Source organism: Phodopus roborovskii, unplaced genomic scaffold (genome assembly GCF_943737965.1).
Source record: "Phodopus roborovskii unplaced genomic scaffold, PHOROB, whole genome shotgun sequence".
NCBI lineage: Eukaryota > Metazoa > Chordata > Mammalia > Rodentia > Cricetidae > Phodopus > Phodopus roborovskii.
Genome location: NW_026126460.1, coordinates 1627609 through 1640215, shown reverse-complemented (window position 1 = coordinate 1640215; position 12607 = coordinate 1627609). Strand labels below are relative to the sequence as shown.

The 12607-nt window shown below is 40.7% G+C and overlaps 2 protein-coding genes across 8 annotated transcripts in view; one reads left to right on the top strand and one right to left on the bottom strand.

The window, feature by feature from the left end:
* The window catches only part of Dnah7 (dynein axonemal heavy chain 7), a 201071-nt gene extending 196878 nt beyond the window's left edge, over positions 1 to 4193 (top strand). Inside the window, exon 61 of the mRNA XM_051190199.1 lies at positions 3935 to 4193. Coding sequence (XP_051046156.1) covers positions 3935 to 4141 — 207 coding nt within the window. The 3' untranslated portion in view covers positions 4142 to 4193. The remainder of the gene's footprint in view (positions 1 to 3934) is intronic.
* A 154-nt stretch (positions 4194 to 4347) lies between these two features.
* The window catches only part of Slc39a10 (solute carrier family 39 member 10), an 85537-nt gene continuing 77277 nt past the window's right edge, over positions 4348 to 12607 (bottom strand). For all 7 annotated transcript variants that reach the window (XM_051190192.1, XM_051190197.1, XM_051190198.1 and 4 more), the window contains 2 exons: positions 9289 to 9479; positions 4348 to 6893 (listed from right to left, as the gene is read on the bottom strand). In XM_051190192.1, the coding sequence (XP_051046149.1) occupies positions 6735 to 6893; positions 9289 to 9479 (350 nt within the window). In that variant the 3' untranslated portion in view covers positions 4348 to 6734. The remainder of the gene's footprint in view (positions 6894 to 9288; positions 9480 to 12607) is intronic.

Here is a 12607-nt window from a genome sequence, read left to right as displayed (position 1 = left end):
TGTTTGCCGCTCTATTGGCAGTGGGAACTGAGAGAATGGAGCTGGTAAATGAGGTGGACTAAAGTTTCATGCAACCACCAACTTTAATCAGAGCATCAGACAATTTATACTCTGAGGTATAGTGTACGATCACAAGGGCAAGCTGCACATGGCAAGGCATGTTTATCCATGAAGGCACATAAACAAATAACAATAGTCAGTTGTAATGAACTATCTGAAGTAAGCTCACGCCTATCTACCGCATCTGGGAGGAACATGAAAACACATTCCAAGAACAATTCTGTGTTTTGAAGAAACTGAGGTCACAAGACTCTTGTTTTCTTGCAGTTTTCTCACAAGCACCTGGAATTCTCCTCACATGATTCTTGGACTGTGTTCTGAAAATTCTAAAGGACAGCCTTGTTGGATATAGGAAGCTTGACTGGCAAACATTTTCTTAAGACTCAAATGTGTTCATGTCATGTTGTCTGAGCTGTCGAGTTTCTGCTGAGAATTCTGTTGGTAGTTTACTAGGGCTGCCCTTCAGTGTGATTTGGTGCTTTCTCCTTGCAGGTTTTTAAAACCTGGGAGTGATGAGATGGCTTCTTGGTTAAGAACGCTTGTGAAAACAAGAAGACCTGAGTTCAAATCCTAGCATCTAGGTAAAACCTCAGGTATGGCACACACCTGCAACCATGTTGAGGGATGGAGGCACACAGATCCAGAAGCTTGCAGGCCAGCCTGCAGTGAGCTTCAAGGCCAAATGACAGACCTTGCTTCAAAAACTGAAGTGGAACATGATAGAGGAAGATGTCTAACATCTTTCTTGGCCCTTCTAGGCATGTACAGCTGTACGTATGGGCACATAACACACACACACACACACACACACACACACACACACACACACACACACACACACTGTGTATTATACTTTTGGCATTGACTATAATGTTTATGAGAATCTTTTCTGGCCATGATTATTTGGGGATCTAAGACTTCCTCTACATGAATCCATGTGTTTTCACAAAGACTAGGAAAGCTTTCTACTCTTACTTCATTGGGTAGGTTTTACTGTGTCCTCAGTCTTTTTTTCTCCAATTATGCAGGCATTTGATCTTTTAGTCATGCCACAAAGATCCTGTAATCTTGCATTCTGTCTTATTCTCTTTCCTTTTATTTTATTTTTTTTAAACGAGTGTGTTTTTCTGAAAGACCAATATTCTTAGTATATCTGCTTAAATGAGTCTGGCTTAGAGACTTGCAGCTGCAATTTCTTTGAATTTGAAAGATGATCTTAATCTGTAGTCCAGGGTAGCCTTGAACTCACAGCAATCCTCCTATCTTTGCTCCAGTACTTCCTTGTTCATATCTGCATTGTCTTCCTAATTTGGTTTTTTATGTGTGTCTTCTTGGATCTCATTGTCATTTTTGTTTTGATGCAGGGTTTCATACAGAGCTCAAGGGTGGCCTTGAACTCAATGCTGAGGGTGACTTTGAATTTCTGAGTCTCCTACCTCCATCTTCCAAATGTTGGGATTCTAGGTCTTTACTACCATGCCCGGCTTTGTGTGGGCATTGAGGATTGAACCCAGAGTTTTACGCATGCTAGGCAAACACTGTCAACTCATCCACACCCCAGCCTTCTTTCTTTTGAATCTGTGAGGTACCACCTCACCTGCAGTATCTTTGGAATCTGTTACTAGGGAGTTTTTTTTTTTTTTTTAAAGAAGTTATTAGTTTAATATATCTAAACTACTTCTTGTTTTTATAGGTTGAAAGCTGTACATCTATTGAAAGTTGTATCTCTACCATTTATATGGGATAGCTTTCCTAGAATATGACTTTCTCTTAAAGATGTGTCTTGTGGTGTCAGTTTATTATGCTATGCTGAGTTTATTTACAGCTGGGTACTGCAGCATAATCTTGTAGTTTGTTCAGTTTGGGCAAAGCACATACTTAAGAGTAAGACCCCAGTGGGACACCTAACAGTTTAAGCAGATGTGAAGTAGGTAGCAGAATGAATGGAGTGCACCCTATATGGTTCTTGTATAGGAGGGGATATTTCTCATTCATTGATGGGGCTCTAGTCTTGGCTACTCCAATGATGGGTCTGAGCACTGTCTTTTGATTAGACACTGTATGGGTCCAGTTGCTTCACAGGGACAGACAGAGCATTCCCCCTTACCCTCTGTAGCATCTACCCTCCTTTGTTAGCACAGTGTGGCCAGACAAGTAAGGACAAGTACAGTGGGATGTACATACCCAGCAGTTGGACCTCAGTTAGCTCCCTCTCCTCTGGTGGGTCCCAAGCTATGCATCCCAAAGGACAGAGAAGTATTTCTGTGGCTATGAAAGCTTTTTTTCTAGACTGTTCCAGCCATAGTGCCCACCAGTGACTATCAGTGGGCCATGGCTGAGGTCAAGCAAAGTCCTTCTCCCAGGAAGGTAAGCAGGAATATGTGTTGGGCAGTTTTTAGGTATCCCTTCGGCTGTGTATCCTGAGGGCATGTTAACCATAAGGATTTCATTCTCCCCGTTTCTTTCATGTGCATTGTCATAGCAGCACTGTCTAGTTTCTTGAGACTTGCCTGGGCTGTGCCTCTGGGACACTGGGATGATTTGACTGAAACCATGTGGGCAAGGAGGCAGTGGCATCTTCTTCACCCTTCTAGAGCATCAAGCCACAACACAGACAGGCTCCTTGATACCCTGGTTCTCGTGGAGGGGACCCTAGGCTCCCTCTGCAGCATACCTGTTCACCACCATGTAGTAATTTCAGTTTGCCTGGTGAGCAGTTCTCCTGCTGAGCTAATGTGGTAGAGAATGGTGTGGGTTCCAGACATGGGAATAAGTCAAGGCTTTTGACCCTTAGAGCAATCCAGTCAAACAGGTCCCTTCTTGGGCTGGCTATAGCACCCTGGGGGTCTCCTGAGGGTGAAGCCGAAGCGTGTGGATTTCCGGCCTCTATCTCTTTAGACCTTACACCTGGAAGGACCTGGGAACTTCAGTGCTTGTCTGCACTGGGCATTTGCTGGAGGTGACCCCCTCCCAGAGCTGTGGCACTGGACAGCAGGTGGGCTGTTTTCTTCTTGCCTTGCTGCTGACCCAGATCTGGATTCTACAGGGGTTTTGTTTTCTGACACTGAATTCCAGTTTTTTTACTAAGGTCATTCAACTCTAGCTGCAGCTCTACAGTCTTTTTTAGTGGAGGGGCAGGTGAATCACTACCTTCCTCTATTGAGCCATCTTGCCTGGCCTCACAGCTGTTAGACACAGCACAGTATGCATATTATCCATAGTATTTATGGTGACTTAGTCAGATAGCTTTCGCCCCCCCCCCATCTCTTCAGAATTTTGTTATTATTTTTAAATAGTCATATGATTCTGAGTATAAATAGTGGCACATCTCTTTGAAAACATATCAAACTTGGTTTTATAATTAAAAGCACCAGAAATCACCTCAGGGAACCAAGAAGCATTTGGCAAACAGTGGGTGATATGTTTTTAAGTATTAGTGTCTTTATTATGGCACAATGCAGTATCTTATACATGGACTCTGTTTACTGTAAGAATATTTTACATACAAACTGCTGAAAACCACAGGCAGCTCCAACATAAATATGGATCGTAATTTAAAGTTCACTAAATATATTTTTTTCTATAGAAATGATAACATTTCCCAGGCTAGCCCAATAAACTCATGCAAGCCAAATTATAGCTAAAATAAACATGAGTGGGCAAGTTTTAACAAAGGCAAGCTGGTTTTCTTTTCATGTTATAGACTGGTTCCAAGGGACTCAGGACTCTGTATTTGAGCAACCACTTCCCTGCTGACGACATCTATCTGGGGCACAGACTTTCAGATGTCCCCTTACCCTGGGACTATCATGGTAGCTGAAGTACGTGCCAGTGTAATGGCTCTGACGTAACAGGTGTTTGTACTTTCTTCCAGATGTGGCTAAAGCCCTGTAAGAAGTTAGACATCCCCAAGCGGCCGAGTTATGTTGCTCCACTTTACAAGACAAGTGAGAGGAGGGGCACGCTGTCTACCACAGGCCACTCCACCAATTTTGTGATTGCTATGATTCTCCCCTCTGACCAGCCCAAGGAGCACTGGATTGGACGGGGTGTTGCACTTCTGTGTCAGCTGAACTCATAATCCGAAGGTGTCATCACCTCTTGGACTGCTTGTTGGACTGAGTAGAACACCACATGGTATTGTTTAGCTTTTTTTTTTTTTTTTTTTTTTTTTTTGACTTAAATAAACTGAACTAACATTCTTAATGATGACTTTATTCGGACCTCTTTAGATAGGGTATCATGGAAATTCACACTTAGTGTTCTGAGACAGAAACATCAGTGCACTTTCTCTTTCTGAATAACTTTATTTTGGGAGAGTTCCGTAAGCATTAGGAACATATATATAAAATGACACACCACTGTTGACAATGAAAAAACAGCATTTGATCACTTCCAGCTTTATAAATTTAAAAAAAAATGATTCAGTTACAACAACAAAAAATGTTTAGATATTTTAGCAAGTGTCACCTTGCAGGAGCATAATCACACTTAAGCCACTGACTCACTGTTAATGAAAAAGGTTCACACTGCATCTAGTTACTATAGTATTTCCAAGCATCATCACAGCTGATTGGTGAATGCAATGTGATACAACACCAAAGTCCACATGGATGTCACCTGGTGACAGCATTGTACAGTAACATTGGTGACCTCCAACAAGCATATGTTAAAACTAGACTGGTCAAGCTAAGTGGAATGTTGGAGCCAAACAGAAATGTAGTGGAATTAGGATTGTCTAGTGAGACCTGAAACTATACATTAAAATGGTGTAAAGACTAAATACTGGTGGAACCCTATCAAAATACTAGCAGCAACTGTTAAAGCTCACTAAACAGTTAAGAAGATCTACCAAATAAAGACAAACTTTATATACTGTAAGCATAACCGATCAGCTTTAAATGAGGCCTTCTAGAATGGGAGTATATTCCAGCTGATGTTTTAAATAAAACAGATCTGATTCTGGAATGCACAATCCTTCTTGGCTGTAAAACTCAAAAATGAACTATAAAAGCATCTTGGTTTTGAAAGCAAAATATCCAAGTTACTTGGACTTGGGAGAATTCAGTATGCAAGCACCTTTCAGCAAGGTTGCTCAAAGGGCCAAGCAATGAGGTGAAAGCCTCTGCCTAGACAACTGTTCTGGTTCAAGCACAAATGATAGGAGTAATAACACCTAAAGTTCCTTGCTTAAAACATAACGAAGAAATACTGGCGATTATCTGCTCACACCAGATGCACGTACTGCTCTCAAATTTTTGTTTCGTCTTAAAAAATTCAGAGTAAGAGGAAAAGAACCAGGGAAAGGACTAGATGGAGACATTAAAAATGGAATGGTCAGGGTTTGGCTCTTACAGTATTTTTTTTCCCAAGGGCTATTCTGGCTGCCAAGCAGTTAAAATAAAGCTAGCTGCACACAGTCCACACAGTTTACTTGCATAAGTGAAGAGCGAGTGGCATGAGGTATAAACAGAGCTATGTGCACATGACTAGTCTACAAAGTTACTGAGTCACAATTCAGGCTAAACATGACTTACACTTCTCACATATCACTTGACCAGTGGTGTAAGAGCAGGCACCCAAACATAGACTGTTCTGTATCAGGCACCAACATTGTATCTTGGCACAAAATGATAAATGATTTGGCTTAGTTATGTACTTGGTACCACAGTAACCATGGTTCCAGTGCAGTAACTGTTTAGCCGACATTCTATATACAGACAATGGGCATGGCACTCTTGGCTTTTACTGCCAGCCACAGCATGTGCTCTGAGTTCCGGTGCCAAACTGGGAAAGTAATGTGAACACTCGGAACTGAAACTTTTCAATTAACCCAGTTGGTACTAGGGAAATGGAATGCCACATCTTTGATAGTTTTTAGAATGGTAATTTTAAGAAAAAGGTATCTGACTACATGCTCTGACTCACCCCCACAAATAAAAAGTTAAAAAAGAAAATAACCCCAATACCAAGTAGAGTAATGCAAAGAACCATTAAGAATCTTTCATTAAACTGAAGTTCACACAAACATACAATCACAAATTTCAGTAGTTTAGGCTGCAAGTTTGGACACTATGCAAATATATACAAAAATAGTAACTCTAGATTCAAGAATAAGGGCTTTTCCCAATGCTAAATCCATATCTAATGCAGCCTGGGCTTCCCTCTAGTTCCTAAAGTCGACTTTATACAGTTTCAAAGTTGTGTCAAGTTGATTCCTACTAATCTCATATGTATATATGTAGCTGAATTAAAGGGCACTAAAATTCATTCTTAGCATACACACAAGAATGTCTGCTCAAAGTCCATTTAAAATAGTTTTAAAGTTTAAATGATTTTTTTGGTTTAATTTCTATTTCTGCATAGCCACAGAAGTTTCTACTAATAAGAAGACTAGTGTTTTATATGATTCTCTCTTTTTTTAAAAGTCTTAAACGTCTATCAACATTGGTTCATGGAGTCCCATTTTCTCCTGTCTTTATCACAAACTTTGTTGTTAAAAGACCCATTCATGCAGAGAAAACAGCACTGAGCACCAGTCTTTTGTGGTTAGGCTCAACTCTACGGAACCTGTGAGTAGTAGTGCAGGCCACTGAATTCCCTGAGCAATGTGCATACAGGACAAGGAACAGAGGCAAGCTGCACGAACATTCTCGCAGTCAAACTGGGAATGGTCAGAACTGGATGTCAAACACAATTTTGTCTTCATAGAGGGCGATCACCAGCATGATGGCAAATCCGAACAACAGTCCTAAATTCTGAAGAATGAACTGCCCAACTGGACAAAAGCCATGCTCTTCATCATCTCCGTCTCCATGCAGCATCTCTGGGAGCTGAAAGAAGAGACAGATCTCAGCAAGGCATTTAAAATGCAAATTGGAAACTTCTATAACTAGTTCTAGTGAGACTATTACTACATTGTTTCTCTTCCTTCCTCTAAATTTTTGTTGTTACAAAAACTTTTCCTTCTGACTTCACCTAATATTGAAGCTTAAATAGCACAAAATGTCTCAGAGATGCACTCTGGATTCCTGTATGATAACTGGATCTGTGCCACTCATTTTATTCTGAATGCTAACACAACTGCCATAAGCACAGTACAGCTGAACAGCATCAACCTGGACACAGCACTTATGCATGTTCACAAAGGTGGGGCTGGGGCAGGGCTTTGGGATACAGCCTGCTGCTTGCTACCATTCATAAGGACCCCTGTGTGAGATGACCAGTCAGCTCGCTCTCTCTTTCTCTCTCTCTCTCTCACACACACAAACTCACTCTACAGTTGTCAGAAGATAGCACTGCCTGTCCCCTAAGTAGGCATTCCCAAGGTGGCTCCTTTAGGAACCTCAAGTAGAGCTCCCACATGTTGCCAATACCTACCTGACTGGCTTCAGATAGCTTTAGATAAGTAATCTTCCCTTCAGTCAAGGCAGCCTTTCTAAAAATAAAACTACTGCACCTATCTCGGGGTTTTTTTAAAATTCCCAAGTGTCATATTTACATTATCCTTTTAAAATGTTTAAACTGTATTTCATTTACTGTGTGTGTGTGTGTGTGTGTGTGTGTGTGTTACAGTGCACTGTATAGGCCAGAGGACAACCTGCAGTAAGTAGTGTGCTCTCCATCTACCCCAAGGACACAGAGTGTTCCTGAGAGTTTCACCCAGGGAGCTCAGGTCACCTGGCTTGGTGGCAAGTGCCTTTATCTGCTAAGTTCTCATTGACCCTGGATATTATTTTTAAGTAATTTTTTCTGCTAATTAGAAAAAGTCTCATATTTGTGTTAATAATGTGCTAGAAAATTTTGCAGGGAGTTTGTTGCCTTTGGTGTCGACGATAGACCTGTTCATGTCTAGAAAATAGGGCTGTTCTTGTTTGCTTGCTTACTGTATAGATGACTGTCACCTTCTATTGGTTCCTCAGGACAATCCCCAGAGAACTAATGGTCAGAACAATCGTGTTACCACTGGCCTGAGGACTGCATATATTGGTTCCCCTTGCTCCCAGGAAACTCTTCATACCCTTTAAAATAAGCCCAGATTTCCTACTATTAAAAAAACAAAACTTCCTAATTCTTTTTTCAGTCAACTTCTCTGTAGTTCCAAGTATAGTGCATGACTCTGACCCAAGCTGGGAGCATGAAGGAGTGGGGGAAAGGCTCAAAATATGCTGTATATCATTATCAAAGAACAAACAAAATGTTATTTACGAAAACCCACACATTCTTACTGTAAATTTTTTCTTCCAATCTCTAGCTTCTCAGTACAAGGACCAGACCATCTTCATTCATAGCATTTGCAGTGGCAGGTGACAACTAATAATGATGACAATAATGCCTGCCCCCGCAGAGCTGACTCCTTGTGGACAAGGCCGCGTAACTTGAGAAATAAAGTCAAATAATCATTGTGCTCTCCATAGACGAAGCCACAAGTGCCAAGGACAAGGAGTGACAGCACAGAGGGGATGAGTGGGCCCTGCCTGAGGGGCAGACTCCGAGTGCAGATGTGCTGCCTGAGGGGTGAGAAACAAGGCTCTGAGGGACTGCAGGAAGCAGGCTCCTACCCTCGCAGAGTTGCTCTATGGCACAGAAAGAGGAAATGACCTGACACAAGGTTAGGAAAGCTAAGGAAGGGAAGTGAACACAAATACTGGAGGACAGTGAGAACCTGGTGGGTCAGTGTAAGAACGTAGGAGCGTAATTCTTAGATGAAACTCAAAGTTTTGAGACTGTGTGATAAACGCTGTCAGGTGAAAGTAGTATCTTGTTAAAAAGCAAAAAGGAAACCTACAGACACTGAGAGCCCTGTAGAAAAATTGTTTAATGTATTTTGAACACTGGAGTAAGGCGAAAATGGGGCAGCTGCTGTGATTAACTGTGAAGGCAGACATAAAGACTGACACGTGCATAGCAATTCTTCCTGCTTCTTGGCCTAACAGCGACAAGATGACCCAACCCAACACAGGTCTCCTGAGAAGTATTATTATTCTGTAATCACATCTCTAAATACTGCTATTATTTGAGTTGTGACATTTGTTGGTCAGACATTTTCAACATCTTCAAAAAAGTCTAAAGTAAATGCCTTTTATTAATTATTTGTCAGTCTTTAAAATTGGCCATAGTGTTTAAACAGTCAAATTTCCAACCACTTCCAAAGATGTCTTCTATTTCTGGATGCTGCATTCTATTTGCAAGTTTAGCACAACAGAAAAGATATTAGAAGCATCTTACCATGTCCACCAAGGCCACATAGAGGAACATGCCTGCCGTGATTGCGAAGATCCAGAGTGTGATGTTGTTGGCATACTGACCAACGGCTGTGCCAATGAGCATTCCAATGTAAGCCATCATGGCAGACAGCAGGTTGTACACAATTGCTTGCTTTACAGTCATGCCTGCTTTCAGAAGAACTGCAAAATCACCTGCAATTCAGATGGGAGAGTTTAAAACCACAGGATTTGAAAGCACAACTGTGAGTGGAAAAAAAAAGCTATTAATAAAAAATTAAGAATGCATTAACAACATTGCAGTGCAAAAGTTGTAGAGGTGATAGAATTCTTCTACAACCCTGTGTGTGGTATAGTTACATACCTCTATGTGCATATGAAGAGCCAAGCAACTGTAAGTACAAAGCCAGGTAAAAAGCCAGATGTGATAGTGCATGATTGTAATCTCAGCACCTGGGGGGCAGAGGCTGGTGGATCTGAATTGGAGGTCAGCTGCTTTACGATGCTGGTTACACACACACACACACACACACACACACACACACACACACACACACAAAACAAAGACCAAAACAAACCCATCTGAAGAAAAAAGAAAGGAGAGATAGAGATGAGAGGGAGGGAAGGAGAAATGGGGGTGGTGAGCGAAAGCACCGATAGCTGGATCTCATGGAGGCATTTTCTCATTTGGATTTCCCTCTTCTCAGATGACCATAGCTTGTGTCAAGCTGACATAGAATTAATTGGTACAACTGTTTCCTCTTCACAGCACTACACTGGCGTGCTCTCTTCTTCCTTGGGGTCTGGTTTAATTTGGTCCAGTCTTCTGTAACCCTGTATGGATGGAGCTACCTCACTTCTTTCTCCACCACTTTCTCCTCTGTATTTGCTGTAATTCACTCTGAACCAACTGTGCTAAAATAAAGGGGTATCTTAGTAGGGGGCAAGGTATTAGAGAATGAGGCCGCCGATATGTCCTTTAGGTCGGTTATGAAGCACATCGATTCCTTTACAGTCTCACAGATGTGGCTCAGGAAGCAGCATGATTTAATACTTAATGAACACAGACAGAAAGACAATTGCATCTAACACTGTCTTTCCTGCTATCACAGAGCAGCATGATTCACTTCACTCTCGATTAACTAAGAGGATGAATTAGCTAGTTAAGAGCCAAAGGGGGTGGGTGGGTGTTGAGACAGGATCTCAAGCAGCCCAAGCTGGCCCTGAACTTCGGATCCTTCAGGAGAAAACTTTTTAATCAATTCCTACAAAAATAAGACACAGTTGCTGCTGTCTCTCGAGATGATCATATCCATATGGTGGTGTGTACAATTGTCATTTTCTTAAAGCATGCAACTTGAGTTCTGTCTCAGTTTCTTGGGGGGGGGGTCTTTATCTCATCTTAGTCTGTACTTAATTTATATGAAAACTGTTTCTTTATGACCTCTAGCTTTGTTTCATGAAAGCATGACTCACAAAACTTTCTTTGTTTAATCTACAGATCTTTACCAATGCACACACCATGTAATCACAACTACTAAAAAACTCTAGAACTGTCCTATTAGTTTCTAAATCCCCTGGGCCCTGCACCACGAGCACAGCAAACAACTTGTTTTATGTTGCTATGTTTCTGTCTGTTCCAGAACATTGTATGAATGGAGTCAAACTACATGAATTGTTTGGATCTGGATTTTCATCACTTGGCATGATGTGCACATAGATTCATTAGGAAATTACTTTTGTTGCTCAGCAATATTCATTCCACAGACAAATAATGCTTTATTCAACAGCTGAAAGACATCTGGGTTACTTATCATTTAGACAATTATGAAATCACTGTATACAGTAAAAAGGCTTTTAGATCAACTTTCCATTTCTCTTGAGTAAGGCCATATTGTTCATTATATTCCTAATTTTATAAGAAATTCCATTCCTACCAAATATAAGACTACAGCTGTTCACTTCCTTTGACTAAACTTTCACATTATCTTTTACCCTCTTTAGTAAATGTTTGTTCAATCTTCTGTCTAATTTTTTTTTGGGGGGGGGGTCAGAAGAGATTCCTGTCACTAAATGGATTAAGTCTTTTACTATTGTGGTCCTAAAGGCCTTTTATAAATATGTCATCTAAATTTTCAGTCTAGGGCTTGTCTTTTTCACTCTTTAAACTGTGTGTGTTACATTTTAAGTTCGTGTGGAGTTGTCTGCTTTATTTTCTTAATGGGTTATATATTTACTAATGCACCTAAGTAGACACAAAGACTTTGTGTGTATTAATGCCTTATTTTGAGTTAATTTTTGTTCACGGTGTGCGGTGTGGATCACAGACTTCTAACAGCTTCTATTTTTAGCAAGTAATCATTCTACAAGAAGCATCATTTGCTGAGCCCTATCTGGAATTTTAGTTGCAGCTTTACTGAAAATGAACTCTCTATATGGAAGTATTAAACTATGTTTCTGTGATTTACACACCTGCCTTTTTCTTAATGACACTGTTTTGGGTATGTGGTTAAACCAAGTTTTCAAATCAATTTGTTAATCATTTTTCAAAAATTTCTAGACGTCAAATTGTTTGCTTTTCCCATAAAAGTTTTAAGAAGATCACTAATCCCTGTTAATGAACCTGCTGTTGTTCTGACTGCTGGGGATCAAGAGAACAGAAAAAAAAGAACACTTAATACTGAGTAGTTTTCAGTACAGATTCCATGCATATTGTTAGATTTAGGCTCAACATTTCATGTCTTTGGTTCAAGTGGGACCATCTAACAGATCCTTAAAACTCTTTGTTCTTGCTGGGCAGTGGTGGCTCCTACCTTTGATCTCAGAATTTGGAAGGCAGAAACAAGTGAATCTCTGTGAGTTAGAGGCCAGTCTACTCTACAGAGAGAGAGTTCCAGTATAGCCAAGGCTACACAAGGAAACCCTATCTCAAAAATCCTGAAAAATCTCTTTGTTCTCATCTTTCAGGCTGTAAAGACTATGGGGTTTTGCATATTTCCATAGCTTCCTTTGCAGTGAGAGCCTGTGTAAGTATTATAACTAAGTCAAAGGATTCCTTGCAAGTGAGATTAGACAGAGTATGCTATCTTCATGAGATAAGTCTGTTCTTTTCCTCCTGCTGACAAAGGTATTCATTAGCAGAACAGATAAGGTATGTCTGCCAAAGCCGTTGATGAATGTGATCCAGTATTGTGGTTACTAAAAATAATTACTGAGATTTTTAAAAAAGGGTTTACTTAGATGATCTTACCTAAAAATTCTATGGGCTAGAGATAGGTCTGTGGTTAAGAATACTGGGTACTCCTCCAGAATACCTGGGTTTG